Here is a 16420-nt window from a genome sequence, read left to right as displayed (position 1 = left end):
TTTACAGCAGATGTTCTGTAAACAAACCCTTTTCCCTGGAGTGTCATCATCTGAAATGACCTGCAGGGGGCAGCAGAGCATCATGGAATTGATCCTTGATCCAGATGTTCCAGAGGTGTGGCGCTGCTGCTGCTGGAGTCATCTGTGGAGCACATCATGCACGCTGGCGAGGGAGCGAGACAGAGATTCAGACAGACAAAAGTATATACATATACATATAGTATAATAATATATAAATATCGATATGCATATATAGTGTAATTAGCAATGTAAATATATCCATTTAGTGTATATTATTATTGGCAATATTTACATATGCATATAGTATAATTGGCAATATGTACATAGTATAGTTGGAAAATTTACTTATGCATATAGTATAAAAGGTGATATGTATATATATGTATAGTACAATTGTCATTATGTACATATGCATAAAGATTAATTGCCAAAACATATATATATACATATAATACCATGTGTATGTATATATATATATACACACACACACACGTATATATATGCAGACCAATTAGCTATATTTACATATACATATGGTATAATTGCCAATTTGTAAATATACTTTACATATAGTATCAATGGCCAATATATGCACATGCAAATAGTATAATTGGCAACATTTACATATGCATATAATTGCCCAATATATATATATATATATATATATATATATATATATATATATATATATATATATATATAATATAATTGCCAATATGTACATATTATATACATGCAGTAAAATTGCAACTATTTACATATACATATGCATGTAGTGTAATCAACAATATGTACATACACATATATGATAATTGCCAATGTTTACTTATTAATATGCATATTGTATACTAGGCAGTCTGTACATTTATATATAGTGTAATTGGAAATAGCTACATTTACATGTAGTATAATTGGCAATATATACATGTGCATGTAGTGTAATATGTACATATGTACACAGTATAAAATATGTCAATAATATAAATAATATAACCAAAGTACGTCATGGCAATAAAGTGAACTGAGAGAGAGAGAGAGAGAGAGACAGACATGCAGGCCTGGTTTCCGGGTGGTTTTGCGGGTGTCGTGCTCCTCCTTTCCGCGCGGGCGTTTCAATTTGCGTCTGTATTTAGATGTTTGGGCCTGAAGGAGAAAAACAAAACCTCAGACGCTGAGCACATGTGGAGGTGAGACTGGATAAACAGCTGTCTGTCTCTCTGTGTGTGTGTGTGTGCGGTCAGCAGGTCAGGCTGGGGCTTCTCTTATATAAGAGCTGGCGTGGTGTGGTGGGGGAACGGGTCTGGTCTGGTCTGGGTGGAGGTTTGTGTATTAGACACCAAACCCAAATATAGACCAGCGAGTTCTGCTCCACTAAAGAAACATCTGCTGCTGCTACTGCTGCTGGATAATGACTCTGAAAACACAGAACAGTACAGTCACACACACACACACACACAGACAGACAGACGGAGGAGACCTGACCGCCGTGTTGATCATGGTTGAACTGCAGGAAACAACACATCATCATTGCACAAAAACATTTCATATTTCATCAGCTCTCTAACTCACGCTCCAGTCTTAGAATAAACACCCCAAACAGTAAATCAGCTGTAAAATAGCACAGATAAAGTGGTTTATTTATATAGCACCTTTAAAAGAAGCATCTCAAAGTGCTTCACACACATACAAATATACATACAGGAATACACAAACACAAACTAGACAAAACAAAGCAGAGAGAAAACCCATTTACCCATTTACCCCTAACCCATTTTTTTTTTAAATCACAGGAAAGAAAAGCATTTTTGGAGTGACGTTATGGGTTAAACACAGTCATGCAACTGTTAATTAATGCTAACCCTAACAGTGATGGACATAAACATGCATGATGATATTGACCTCCTATTTAAAGTGCTGTACTGTGTTTACTCTAGTAAAGCTTATTGTTCTCTCCCAGCAAACAGAACGTTCTCAGAATGTTTTGATGTAACGTTCCTCTAACAGAATGTGTTTGTTTCATAATGTTCTCTGCAGGTTATTTTTACGCTGTTCTACCTTTAGCCAAAACATTCGTTGGACATTATGACCAGTGTTAGAAAGTAACCCAGAGTTTCCACAGAGCTGAAATGGAAAGTTCCTTAAAAACATGTATAGTTTAATTCTGAAGTAGCTGTATGAGACTGCTAGATTGCATCTGTCTGTCTGGTGTTTCAGTGTGTGTGTTTGTCGTTTCGTCTCACCTGTGGCTTTGTAATTTATAATGATATAAGAGAGTCTAAATTAAAGTAATGTGCTGAGCTGAGAAATGCAGCGGTCGGACGGGAGAGTAAATGTAGAAATGCAACTTTTGAAGTGGCAACAGCTGAAACACTCACTCACCAACATTTGATTAAACCAGAAAACCAAACCGTGTTATTAACAAACAGACAGAGAGAGAGAGAGAGAGACAGAGAGAGACAGAGAGAGAGAGAGAGAGAGAGAGAGAGAGACAGAGAGAGAGAGAGAGACACACACACACACACAGAGACAATGTTTAATATATTTATTTACATGTATTTAATTGTTTTATGGTGTGTTTACTGTATATATTTCTTTCCTTTGCTATGTTTAAATCATTATTATTGTTGTTATTTGTTCTCACTATTATTATTAATGTTGTTATTTTTGCTTTGGAAATTTATACTCATGTATGTCATGCCAATGAAGTGAATTGAATTGAGACACAAAGATATAAACCAGGGTTTCTGTAGGTTTCAGCAAGTTAAATTCAAGACTTTTTAAGACATTTTTAAGACCATTATGAATGACATTTTAGACTCATAAAGGGCTTTTATCAAGTTTTATTTGACTTATCAAAAATATATTATAATTTAAAACATTTAATAATACATTAATCATATTTTTTTTAATATTTTAGATATTTCTAAGCAAAATATTGTGTAAAACAAGCTCTACTTGTAGCCACATAATTTTTCCAACATGAACTTTCTTTAAAATAATAAAAAGACAGAAATGTTTTAAAAGTTTTCAAAACTATAATAAACTAAATCTGTGAACAACAGTCAGTCCAGGCGGGTGTCCTCAGCAGTAAACACATGGAGCACTTTTAAACAAATGTTATTATGAGGAAAATAATTAAACCATTATGACAAATAGAGTTAAAATGGACCTTTAAAGAAAGCTTACAGTTTTATTGAGGTGGATTGTTGCTGATTGTATGGGTTTTAGGCAGATTGAGTATACATGAACAAAGGAGAATTAAGACCTGTTTAAAAAATATAAGACCAACAGCACAATATTTCAGTACATTTAAGACTTTTTAAGGCCTAAAATTTTACCTTTGGGATGTAAGACATTTTAAGATTTTTAAGACCCAGCAGAAACCCTGTAAAGACACAATACCACAACAAAACATGAACCCTGAGAGCCTCATGTTAAGTGTATTTTTTATCATTCATATTAGCTGTATCGTCTGTTTTTGTTCCATTTTCAAGTATTTTTTTCTGTTTATTGAGTAATTTATTACTTTAATGATGTAAATATATTTCAATATATCTTTTATAAACTGCTTCAACAGCAATACTGTAAAAATAAAGTCACGATGACAATAGAACTGACATTTATCCATTCATTTTCATTTTCTTTTCAACTTAGTCCCTTTATTAATTTGAGGTCACCACAGCGGAATGAACCGCCAACTAATCCAGCATATGTTCTACGCAGTGGATGCTCTTTCAGCTGCAACCCATCGCTGGGAAACATCCATACACAGAATAAAACCGACAATCAAACAATAATATTTAACTGGAGAGACTGAACCCATCTGAATGAATGTACAGTGTAATGCATTTCATTTAATATTTATTATTGTTATTAATCAGTCGTTCATTCATATTCTGTTCAGCTTAGTCCCTTTATTTATCAGGCATTGCCACAGCGGAATGAAACGCCAACTATTTCAGCATATATTTTACACAGCAGATGCCCTTCCAGCCGCAACCCAGTACTGGGAAACACACATACACACTCATTCACACACACACTCATACACTAGTGCCAGTGTAGTTGATCAATTCCCCTATAGCGCATGTGTTTGGACTGTGGGGGAAACCGGAGCACCCGGAGGAAACCCACACCAACACGGGGAGAACATGCAAACTCCACACAGAGACACCAACTGACCCAGCCGAGACTCAAACCAGAGACCTTCTTACTGTGAGGCCACAGTGCGGACCACTGAGCCACAGTGTCACCTTTTTATTATTTGTCTATGTATATATAAAATATTCTAATTGTGTGTGTGTGTGTGTGTATGTGTGTGTGTGTGTGTGTGTGTGTGTGTGTGTGTGTGTGTGTGTGTGTGTATAATCCCTTTACTGTTTTATGTTTATGTAATCTGCGATGTGTTGGCAATACTTGACTAGTCATGCCAATAAAGCCATTTTGAACTGAACCGAATTCAGAGTAAGAGAGCTCCAATAACAGACAGGTTTGTTGTTGTTGTTGTTGTTGTTGTGTGTCGCTCAGGGTTTGTTGTGCGTCTCTCAGCGAGGATTTATTGACTTGTTTGTGCTGTGAGTGTGTGTCTGTGTGAGCAACCACAGGAGTGCAGAGCTGGTTAACACTGAACTCCAGCCAGACACGGAGGAGGAACGTGTGTGTGTGTGTGTGTGTGTGTGTGCGTGTGTTACTCCAGCCAGCGCTTTATTTATTTATCCGTCTGTCATCCATCCTGCTCACACTGCCTGAAAAACACACAACGCTTCTGTCTCTGTCCACTCATTTCTGGAAAGAAGGTCACCGGTGGACAACATGATTTAACCCTTAACTAGAACCTGCAGAACACACACACACACACACACACACACACTGTGATTTAATCCACCAGATGATGAAAACATTAGTTATGAACGCGTCAGAAAAACAGTGATGGGTTTCTATATATTTTCTAATCATTCAAAAGCCTGTAGTCAGTAATTTACAGTCAATATTTACACACTGACCCAGGCAGGACTCAAACCAGAGACCTTCTTGCTGTGAGGCCACAGAGCTAACCACTGAGACATTGTGACGCTTAACTGTGAATGGAAAAAAATGGAAATTACAAGATAAAAAGTTGAAATTTCTAAATATAAAAGTTATAATCATGACTCAAAATGTCAAAATCATATTAGTAAATCATAATTTCCAGCTACTAAGTCATAGTTTTGACTTTTTAAAATGATCCTTTCAACTCTGCGAGTAATTATTTTGACTTTTATCTCATAATTTTGACTTAGTAAGTCATAATTTCTACTTTTTATCTGATACTTTCAACTTTATAAAGTCAACATTTAATAATTTAATTATTGATGATTACAATGTCACACTTGATCACGCTCGGTTTCATTAGTTTATCTGTGCAGCTGAATTACACCAGTTGAGAGTGTGTGTGTGTGTGTGTGTGTGTGTCAGATAATCTCTGTACAACACACACACACACAAGCGTGGCCCCACACACACACGTCTGAACCCTGTGACCTCTGACGACTACATGTTGAATACAACACACACATGCTGAACACACAGAAGAGGACATGTGAACTACAGACGTGTGTTAAAGTCACACTCACCTGTGAACAAACACACACACACACACACACGTTTCAGAAATCCCTCATCACGCTGTGTTTTGTAAACAGGGGTTTTGTATATTTAAATACATCCGTTTATATTTAAGTTAAATGTAAGTGAATAATCTTGTGCTTCATGCGGCTCCATTTGCAGCTGGGTAAACTGGTTATTATTGAGTTCACACAGATCAGATGTTTGATGGATTATGATCGACTGTATTTGTGTTTGATTAACTGCTGTGAAGAGTGGATTTAGTATGTCATAATAATCATGAGTTACAGTCATATTTTTTTGGGGTATCATTGTCTCCTAGTGGTCAGCACGGTGGCCTCAAAGCAAGAAGGTCTCTGGTTTGAGTCTCGGCTGGGTCAGTTGGTGTTTCTGTGTGGAGTTTGCATGTTCTCCCCGTGTTGGCGTGGGTTTCCTCCAGGTGCTCCGGTTTCCCCCACAGTCCAAACACATGCACTATAGGGGAACTGATCAACTACACTGGCCGTAGTGTATGAGTGTGTGTGATTGAGTGTGTATGGGTGTTTCCCAGTACTGGGTTGCGCTGGAAGGGCATCCACTGTGTAAAACATGCTGGAATAGTTGGCGGTTCATTCCACTGTGGTGACCCCTGATGAATAAAGGGACTAAGCTGAAGAAAAATGAATAAACGCGAGTCCTGTTTTTGACTTGTCTCATAATTTCTACTTAAGTCATAATTTCGGCTTTTTATCTCATTATTTAGACTTTGCTATAAGTCATAATTTTGGTTTCCATAGGATTTCTAATCATTTTAACTTTATAAGTAATTGTTTTGTCTTTTATCTCGTAATTTTGACCAAGTAAGTGATAATTTCGTCGTATTTGTAATTGTCTATTTCGTATTATCTTGTATAAAGTGATCATTTTGACTTCATCTATCTAATAAATTCTACTTAAGTCATAATTTCGGCTTTTTATCTCATTATTTAGACTCTGTTAAGTCGTAATTTTGGCTTCCATAGGATTATTGAATGTTCTAGCTGTAAAATAACTCAGGTCATTCAGGATAGTGATATGGAGCTGTAATGCGCTCTACTTGAACTACTTTAGCTGTGCCTTTATTTGACAATAATGCACACCCAGCGTGTATTAATTATTCCTCAGTGTGTGGTCATGCTGGTACAGTGCAATAAGCAGATACTGCTGAGATCAAGGTTTAAAGATCCTCTGAAGTGCTCTAAAATGTGCACTTAATATTGGATGTTTACCATAATCTCAAGTGAAACATGGAGAGAAGGCGGGGCATATAATAGCTCCTCCTTTTTTATAAAAATCAGCCAATAGCATTGTGTTTTTCTCACAGCACTGCCAAGTGGGAGTGATTGACCTCAAGCATATCGAATGAAAAGCCAATAAAAATAAGGGGGCGGGGCATGTCAGACATTAGAGAGCATCTGATTGGTCAGAAGATTTGATGAGAAACTGAAGTATGAACAATCATTGATGCAGACAAACTGCAGCAGACTGAAGATGTTGACATCAGGTTTCCATCTTTTACGTGTAAATTTGGTCAGTTTTGGAGACTCTAGATTAAAGATGATTCAGTCTGAAATTCTTCCAGGAAGTTTCCAGGAGAGTTTTAGCAACCGAGTGTCTGTTTACTGGGAGAAACACTGAAATAATGTCAGATATTCATTAGTGTTGAACTCCACATCTAACAGACATCTGCTGATGAAGACGAAGATGAACAGAAGTCAATGCTGAAGGATGAAGATCAACACAAGGCCTCAGCATGACCTACATTTGGTTTCTGTGTATATACCGCGGTAAATAAAGCGCAGTCAGTGTGAATGCGGTCAGTGAGTGTGGGGTCAGCACAGAGTTTGTGTTTTTGTCTATTCTGGGTTTATGAACAGCATGTGTTGAAGTTCTTCTAACACACTCACTTCAGTGGCGATGACTAAACGTCCAGATGAGTTTTATTCTATTCATTCATTTCCCTTCAGCTTAGTCCTTTTATTATTCAGGGGTCACTACAGCGGAATGAACCGTCAACTGTTCCAGCATGCCCCTCCAGCTGCAACCCAGTACTGGGAAACCCCCATACACACTCATTCACACACACACACTACGGCCAGTGTAGTTGATCAGTTCCCCTATAGCGCATGTGTTTGGACTGTGGGGGAAACCGGAGCACCCGGAGGAAACCCACACCAACACGGGGAGAACATGCAAACTCCACACAGAAACACCAACTGACCCAGCCGAGACTCAAACTAGAGACCTTCTTACTGTGAGGCCACAGTGCTAACCACTGAGTCACCATGCCAACCCCAGATGAGTTTTATGTATACTCAAAAAGAGATTTTACACATTTTATAAACACGAAACTTGCAATAAATGCAAATAAAGACTTTTAAAAGTTTTATAATAAAGAAATTTAAGATAAAATGATACGAGTCAAATAATATTTAGTATTAAGCACAACATATTTATGTCAAAAGGAAATAAACCAGCCTGGAAATGGCCAAAACCCCTTTAAAACCAGGCTGTACAATACACCCAAATGTACTGTATGCTACGCTACAATAGATTTTCAAGCAAAACCAGCTTTGAAACTAACAAGAGCAGCATTGGAACCAGCAAAACCAGCACCAGAAACAAAATACCAGTGTTTAGGGTTACTACACTATTTCTGTCTAAAATCAAGTAAAAGAATCTCAATCTAAGAGAAAATCTATTATAAGTGGATAATGGACAAACTTAAGCCAAATAGTGGTATAATTAGCCTATATTTAACTTACTTATGTGGAAATGATAAGATTCTTGCTCTTGGCTGCTTCAACACTTTTGGTTCCTGCAAGCCTGCTTGATGTGTTATGGAAGTTTCTAAATGTGTTTTACTTGTCGAACTGATCAGTACATCTCATAACATTACCACAATTAATCATTTTCATCATTAATAGTCAGCGAGAACGCGCGTTTCGATCGCTAATTGGGTTTGTTTACATTCTGCTCTCCAAAATGGCCGACCATGCGAACAAGTCAGCCGACATAGGCCCGAGTACTTTTACACTAAACGTGATTCTGTTTGAAAATGTAAGGTGTGTTAACATAAGACAGTGGCATACAGATTTCTCAAGTATATTTGTCAAATGTGGTCTCTAATTTGAGGCTTTAAAAAAAATGTTGACAAGTTTTGGACAGACAATACTATTAAACTTGTTGTATTTGGAGTCTTTTGGAAAGCCTCTGAAAAGTGTGATATCATTTAATTAATAAAACAAACAGCATAAGGTATGTTTTGATGCTGGTCTCGATGCAGACAAACAAAACCAGCATCAAAACTTTACCAGTATATGCGGTTTCTTTTCGGCAGAGTAATGATATTATATTGTGTATCTGTAGTGTGTGTATCTGTAGTCTATAATGTGTGTGTGTGTGAGATTAGAGCAGTATCAGTGTCTGCAGCTGCAGTGACGAACAGAGTCTGTACAGTATTTAGTGGTGAGCGTCTGAGAGGATGTGTTTAAGAAAAGATATATGACGGAAAACCATAATGACAGGTCTGCCTACACTGACCGACATAAACACACACACACACACACATCTCCCAAAACACAGTGAAAGAGAAAAGTGTGCCAGGAAAACACAGGAGGACAGGCTGAGCTAGCTCCGGCACCTGACTCACTGCGGTCTGCTGTTCATGAGAAGAAAAACACAATATTCAGAGAACGAGCCTCCGTTATAACGAGCAGTGTGGACTACTGATGCTTTTACATTTTTACTTCTTTATATGTGCAGGTCTACATCTATATGCATGTGTAAGTGTGTGTGTATGCATGCATTTTGTTTTTGAACTCTGATAGACTTATTCCTCCCAAAGTGGGACACTTCTCATTACAGAGTGAAGAGCCCTCTCTATAACAGGTTTGGCAGACACAGTGATTGTGTGAATGAGCTGTAATAAGCAGTCTTCCTCTACTCCCCAAAAAACCACCACCACCACAGTCTGGCAGGAGCTTCATTTTATTATCATGTGCTTGTAGCTGCAACCATGCTCAGAGCATTCTCCATCCTGATGTTGAAAAGCTGAGTAAGAGCTTGAGAACCAATAAATACAGGATATAAAAACAGGTAAAAAAACAACAGCGATGCAGCCGCCGTCTGCGCAGGAGTCGGATATAAAGCGCTGCTTCCTGCGGCATGAGAAGCCGATCAACAGATCTGCAACACACAAAAATGAGAAATGAAGAGTTCAGCTGACAAGCAGGGGGTTTGAGGAGGCAAATGACTCCTTTATTTAACACTTGGGCCCTCTTAAAGATGTCAAAACAAGATGTATGATGGGTCAAGTCTGTTAACAGTGAGAAATCTCCTTCTCTGATGCGTTTCCTAAATAATAATATTAATGATTAATATAATAGATCATGTGAAAATGCATTCGATGTCCCCTATAATGGTCCACACCATTGTGAATGCATACTCAGGCCAAATAGTTTATGCCAGGGGTGTCCAAACTCAAGTCCTGGAGGGCCGCTGTCCTTATATTTTAGCTCTAACCCCAATTAAACACACCTGAAGCAGCTAATCAAGCTCTTTCTAGGTATACTAGAAACTTCCAGGCTGGTTTGTTGAAGGAAGCTGGAGCTAAACTCAGCAGGACACCGGCCCTCGAGGACAGAGTTTGGGCACTCCTGGTCAATGCAAATAAAATGTATTCAACAGGCTGAAAGTGCAGATCTAGAGCACTGATAGTGTTCACGAGACACTTTACTCGTAAATAAGTTGTTTGTTTCTCCATATAGCCTAAAAGTAGTCAAATTAGACATATAGTTTGACCTACAATAAGCTCTGACATAGCTAATCAGAGGATACTGTAGGTCAGAATACACTAAACATCCCTCAAAACACTGATATCTTTGTGTTTAATTAATAAAGAAGATGTCATTTAGATAAATATACAACTTTAATTTACCAAAGCATGCATTACACAAACTAACATCACTGAGCCGGTCATTATTCTAGCGCACCTTTGTTCAGGATAGATTGTTCTGGATGCCGTTCAGAATGTTCCCGTACACCAGATTGTAGAGCTGCTCCTTCGACATGGTTCCATCTAGTTGAGCTGCAAAACACACACACACACACACACACACACACACACACACACACACACACACACACACACACACACACACACACACACACACACACACACACACACACACACACACACACACACACACACACACACACACACACACACACACACACACACACACACACACACACACACACACACACACACACACTTAGAGGGGTGCCGGTATTAACCGTGTTAGTGATGTACAGAATAATGTTGTTAATGTTGCTTCTGCTGTGATTTCTGACTGTTGTAGCTGTGCAATAACTCTAATCATTCAGTGGAGTGATATGGAGCTGTAATGCACTCTAAACCTGCCGGAACTACTTCAGCTGTGCCTTTATCAGACAATAACCAAACACCAGAGAGTGACCAGCAGCCAATCAGAATCAAGCATTCAACAGACATCTAGTGTAAACTGTGACTGTGTGTGACTGTGTGTGTGTGTGAGTGTGTGTGTGTGTGTGTGTGTGTGTGTGTGTGTGTGTGTGTGTGTGTTAGGCATAAAACGATAACCGAAGTTTACCACAGTTTGAAAAAGTCAAGGTATTAAACCACAAGAATGTTTTGTTATACCGTTACTAAGGTATATGTAGAGGTTTTGTTTAAGTGTTTTTTAATGTGCTGTAAGGAAATCTGTGTTTTTGAAGCCAATGAAGATAGTAGAAGTCAATGGTTTATTTTAATTATGTAGCTTGACATGTTTACTGTTCCGAAATATTATAAATGTTTGCTAAAATGCATTATATTTTGTTAAATGGGGACAAAAGGTCTCGTTTTTTTACTAAACCATTAAAATATATATATTTAACAGCGGTAAACATGATATCGTGATATTTTTATCCAAGGTTATCATACCGTCACAATCTGACACCGGCCCTGCCTAGTGTGTGTATGACTTTGTGTGAGAGTGTGTGTGCACATGAATGTGTGTAAGTCTCTGTAAAATAACACAAATCATTCAGCGGAGTGATATGGAGCTGTAATATGCACAAAACCTGCCGGAACTACGATCTTTCACACATGGGTATTAATCAACGACACTCACCGACATCAACTCCTGAGTCCTCCATGATTTTAGTGTGCTTGACGTACATGGGCCACACGTGCCCGTCGAACAGACCCGGTGGATCTGGCACTGCATAGTTCCTTGAGCTGAAACACACACACACACACACGCACACACACACACAAATATTAGCAAAACTACTAAGATCATATATGATGATTAATCACATCTAAAGTAAGTTTGTTTTAGAGAAATATATGTGTGGGTGTGTGTGGGGGCAGCACGATGGCTCAGTGGTCATCACTGTAGCCTCACAGCAAGAAGGTCTCTGGTTCGAGTCTCAGCTGGGTCAGTTGGTGTTTCTGTGTGGAGTTTGCATGTTCTCCCTGTGTTGGTGTGGGTTTCCTACGGGTGCTCCGGTTTCCCCCACAGTCCAAACACATGCGCTATAGGGGAACTGATCAACTACACTGGCTGTAGTGTATGAGTGTGTCAAGGAGTGTGTATGGGTGTTTCCCAGTACTGGGTTGCAGCTGGAAAGGAATCCACTGCGTAAAACATATGCTGGAATAGTTGGCGGCTCATTCCGCTGTGGTGACCTCTGATGAATAAAAGGACTCATCCTCAGGAAGATCAATGCGTGTGTGTGTGTGTGTGCGGTGTATATCAGGTGTGTGTGTGGTCAGGCTGATGAACACACTCACCTCCTCCTCTTTTTGCACTCTTCGTATGGAATGGAAATAAAGTATCGTTGGTTGAACACATCGATCAACGGTCTGCGCAGAGGAAACAGCGGTCAGTAAAACTGAGCTTCAGATCAACAAACACACCCGAGCGCGGCTCTCACCCGTAGGTGTACAGCAGGAAGCCCTCCACGATCAGGATGTGAACGCCGTCGTCTTCTCGAGCACGCGGGCGAATCTCCAGGCTGTTGTTGACGCCGTGGGATCTCTCGAACTTGACGGGATCGTGCTGCCAGGCATGGATGGTGCTCATCATGGCGTCCATATCCAGAGCGCTGATGACTAAAAACAAAACATGCACAAATGAGCGCACACACACACACACACACTCCGCCGGGAACATGATCATGCAGAAACACACACTCACACACACACACCAACCCCTGGATAAGAGCCCCGGCTTACCATCATACTGCTTAAAGCCATCTTCATCAACTTCAATCTCATCTTGGGGCTGAAACATACACCAATGAGATGCAGAAGACTGTGCACGCCGCACCACCCCCTCGCTAATACAGCAATACAGCTAATCTACTGCTCATAAGGGCTGCACAATATTAACGAATGCTCAATAATAGTATATCAGGGTTTCAACAAGGACTTTTAAAGCACCATTCATATTAAAATATATATATATAAATATCAATACAAAGGCAGCTAAAGCTCCAAAAGGATCACATTTATCCACTTATAAAGGCTATCATCACAGCATTAGCGTACTGAGCACGTTTATATAAATTTAACTGATCAAATAGAGCCTCAGCTGCACTCTGATTGGCTATGGCGTGGTCTAAATGTCTGATTGAGGTAAATTCAGTTTCATATTCACACATTTACACTTTATATTTAATAAATAGTACAGCAGAGGTTAAAAGCGCTAATTGAGATTAATTATAATGGCATAATATTATGAGCATAATGAGATATTGCTAACTATATTGTTAACTTTGAATATCTGGGCATTATTATTGATAATATTGAATATTCACACTATTTAATTTAACAGCATTGTATTTTAATAGTCATTAGCTGCTAGTTACTTTGCAAACAATACTCTTCTGAAATGATGTTATTAAGGAGAAAGTCTGAATGTGTGAATATGAAGCCGACTTTACCCCAATTGACATGCACATTTACAGTTTTTATTAGACTGAATTAGATTTAGACAACTAAACACTACATGTTTATTTTGTTATGCTTTTTACTTCTATTAATAAAATAGGGTTTCTCTATATTATATCGTAATCGCAATGCTCAACTTTCTCTTATGCTCTGCGTATCGTGCAGCCCTAGAGTTAAATCTCTGCGTTTACTCACCTTAAAGAAGTCGTCCTGGTGGACAACGCAGCAGTTGGGCAGGCTCTTGATCAGTCTGTCCGTCAGCGTCGTTTTCCCACCGTTCGTGACCCTGCGCAGAACAAACACACACATTTATTTATTTATTTAGTCACACATTCACCACAACAGAAAATACAGACACATCAGAAACACTGCATTAGGTTAAAATGGCAATTTATAAAAATAATAGAGTATAAGCAGATCATTTATAATAATATAGTGCAAGCACAGCGTTCATAATAAAGACATAGAGCACCTCTCTATATAGCTTTGCATGTACTACACCCAACAGCACGATGTCTTTATTTCTTTCTTAATTCATCTTAAATAAGTTTTAACATTAATTTAGTTTGAATCATTTTAATTGATGTTTTTATTTCTTAAGCCTATTATTACATTATGTGTTTAATCTTCTTGTTTATGTAAAGCACTTTGAATTGCCATTGTGTTGATTTAATTCTTAGTTCATTTAATTAAAGGGTGTATTGTTGATTGTGCAGAATGTTTACCGGGTGACAGGTGTGCGTTTGTAGAGTATTTTACAACACCTTAAAGAGACAGTTCAGCTAATACTGCAAATTAGCTCTCATCCTTATGACTAGTTTACAGTTAATTTAATTAATAATAATTAAATTAAAAATTAAATTATAATTAATTTATTAATAATATAATAGTATAATTACTGTTTTACATTACTGTAAGGATTTGGTTTAGGAATGAGGCAGATGTTAATAAATTACATTTTAATATTTATTAATATAACAGTAAATCTCGTTATAGTGAGAGTTTTTACATTTCTGTCAGGTTTTGGGTAACGTTAATAAACTACAACGGGTAAATGAACACATGAGAGGCATAATACTCAGCATAACTACTGTTTTTAAAATACTGTGATAGTTTATAGTTGTCACAGAGTTAGAGGTTAATAAAGTGCAATTAGTGCACAATTTAATAAATAACATAGTTGTTAACTTCCGCCTGCAGCTGTATCCCTTCTAGCAACACCCGTGGCACGCGCGCACGCGGCCTGTCGAGCACGCGCTCAGTCAGTCACTCACCCTCCGATACCAATGATGAACTTCATCCTCGACGTGATTTTGCGTCAAAGTAGAGAAAAATTGGCTGAAAACAGCAGTAGCGGATCGATGACCGTACGAAGGAAAGCTGAAAAGAGAAGGTTAAAGGAAACGTCAACTACTCGATTCCTCCATGACGCTGAATGAAATCTGGACGATGGCGCTGCTTCGCGATCTTCCACCAAGAGAAACTCGTGTGCTGAGAGCGCGCAGACACTACCGGCTGCCCTCCGCTGATTGGCTATATAAACACAGCAGGCCAAGCGGAGCTCGCGCTCGGCCAATCACAGAGCCGAATCCTCATCCCGCGGAAGCTCCGCCCCGTGTGGGCGACACATGTGGGCCGTCAGTGGTTTTTCTGTATTGTGTGATTGTGTGTGTGTGTGTGTCATTAAACAGCGGAATTTAACACACACACCGCTAAACTGACAGCACTACACACTGCAGGACTGTTCCCTTCTGCTGGAGAAATGTTTTTGTGTATTTAAAGGTCGATCTCTGCCTAACAGGAGGCTGTTTTCTGACATGTTACTGTTCGGTGTGTGTTGTTTCACTAAAGTGTCGCTCGTGTGTGTTCTCTGGTGTGTTTTGAGAGATGCTGAGATGAGTGTGAGAGAGGAATAACAACTGAGTCTGAGTCGTGGAGGACGTGATGATGATGATGATGGTGGTGGAGTTCTGGGATTTTCCATACAGGATACCACGCATGTTCATCCACATTCCACACACACACACACACACACACACACACACACACACACACACACACTGAGGCGCACATATCTCACCCCCATACACATAATCTAACACACACATAAATACTCTTTCTCTCTGTCACATACACATATAAAGAGAGACACACTTTCATTCTCGAACACACATAGACTTTCTCTCTTTTACACACACACACATATATATATATATAGAGAGAGAGAGAGAGAGACTTTTACTCTCTCACACACATACTGTACACTAACCAACTCACACACACACACACACATTTTCTCTCTGTCACACACACACAAATATATATAGAGACTTTCATTCTCAAACACACACACACACACAAATATATATATATATATATATATATATATATATATATATATATATATATATATATAAAGAGAGAGAGAGAGAGACACTTTCACTCTCACACACATACTGTACACTCTCTCACTCTCACACATACTCTCTCTCGGTCACATACACACACACACACACACACATATATATATATATATATATACACACACACACTTAGAAAGAGAGAGTTAGTTATAAAAATAAAAAATCGAAACATCAGTGATGCGCTTGTAAACACACACACACACATCTAGATTATTATAATTGAATCATTGTACATATACTGATTATTATTGTTTTTATTACTGTTTTAACCTAAAATGTTGGTTGTGAAATGTACAGTTTATTCTGAAATATTATTTGTATGAATAATATGATATATTAAATAATAATGTGATATATTGGATAATATTATGAT

At 38.4% G+C, this 16420-nt stretch overlaps 1 protein-coding gene across 2 annotated transcripts; it reads right to left on the bottom strand.

Annotated features, from left to right (window-relative positions):
* Positions 1 to 9615: 9615 nt before the first annotated feature.
* mibp2 (muscle-specific beta 1 integrin binding protein 2) lies at positions 9616 to 15134 on the bottom strand. Of its 2 annotated transcripts, NM_198877.1 has the most exon segments (8): positions 9616 to 9831; positions 10638 to 10732; positions 11799 to 11905; positions 12464 to 12535; positions 12607 to 12784; positions 12908 to 12956; positions 13820 to 13910; positions 14899 to 15134. In NM_198877.1, coding segments are annotated over 7 exon segments (612 nt in total). In that variant the 5' UTR covers positions 14925 to 15134; the 3' UTR covers positions 9616 to 9831; positions 10638 to 10643.
* Positions 15135 to 16420: the final 1286 nt, after the last annotated feature.

This window comes from Danio rerio, chromosome 18 (assembly GCF_052040795.2).
Source record: "Danio rerio strain M-AB ecotype USA chromosome 18, GRCz13ab, whole genome shotgun sequence".
NCBI classification, from domain to species: Eukaryota; Metazoa; Chordata; class Actinopteri; order Cypriniformes; family Danionidae; genus Danio; species Danio rerio.
This window is presented reverse-complemented; position numbering and strand designations above follow the sequence as displayed.

What these genes read in the sequence shown, in the direction of transcription:
- mibp2 (XM_087291677.1), bottom strand. Translation starts at nt 12,767, where the DNA reads ATGGACGCCATGATGAGCACCATCCATGCCTGGCAGCACGATCCCGTC. An exon ending in TTCCTGCTGTACACCTACGG is followed by an intron (nt 12,536 to 12,606) that starts GTGAGAGCCGCG and finishes TCCTCTGCGCAG; the next exon opens with ACCGTTGATCGATGTGTTCA. An exon ending in GAGTGCAAAAAGAGGAGGAG is followed by an intron (nt 11,906 to 12,463) that starts GTGAGTGTGTTC and finishes TGTGTGTTTCAG; the next exon opens with CTCAAGGAACTATGCAGTGC.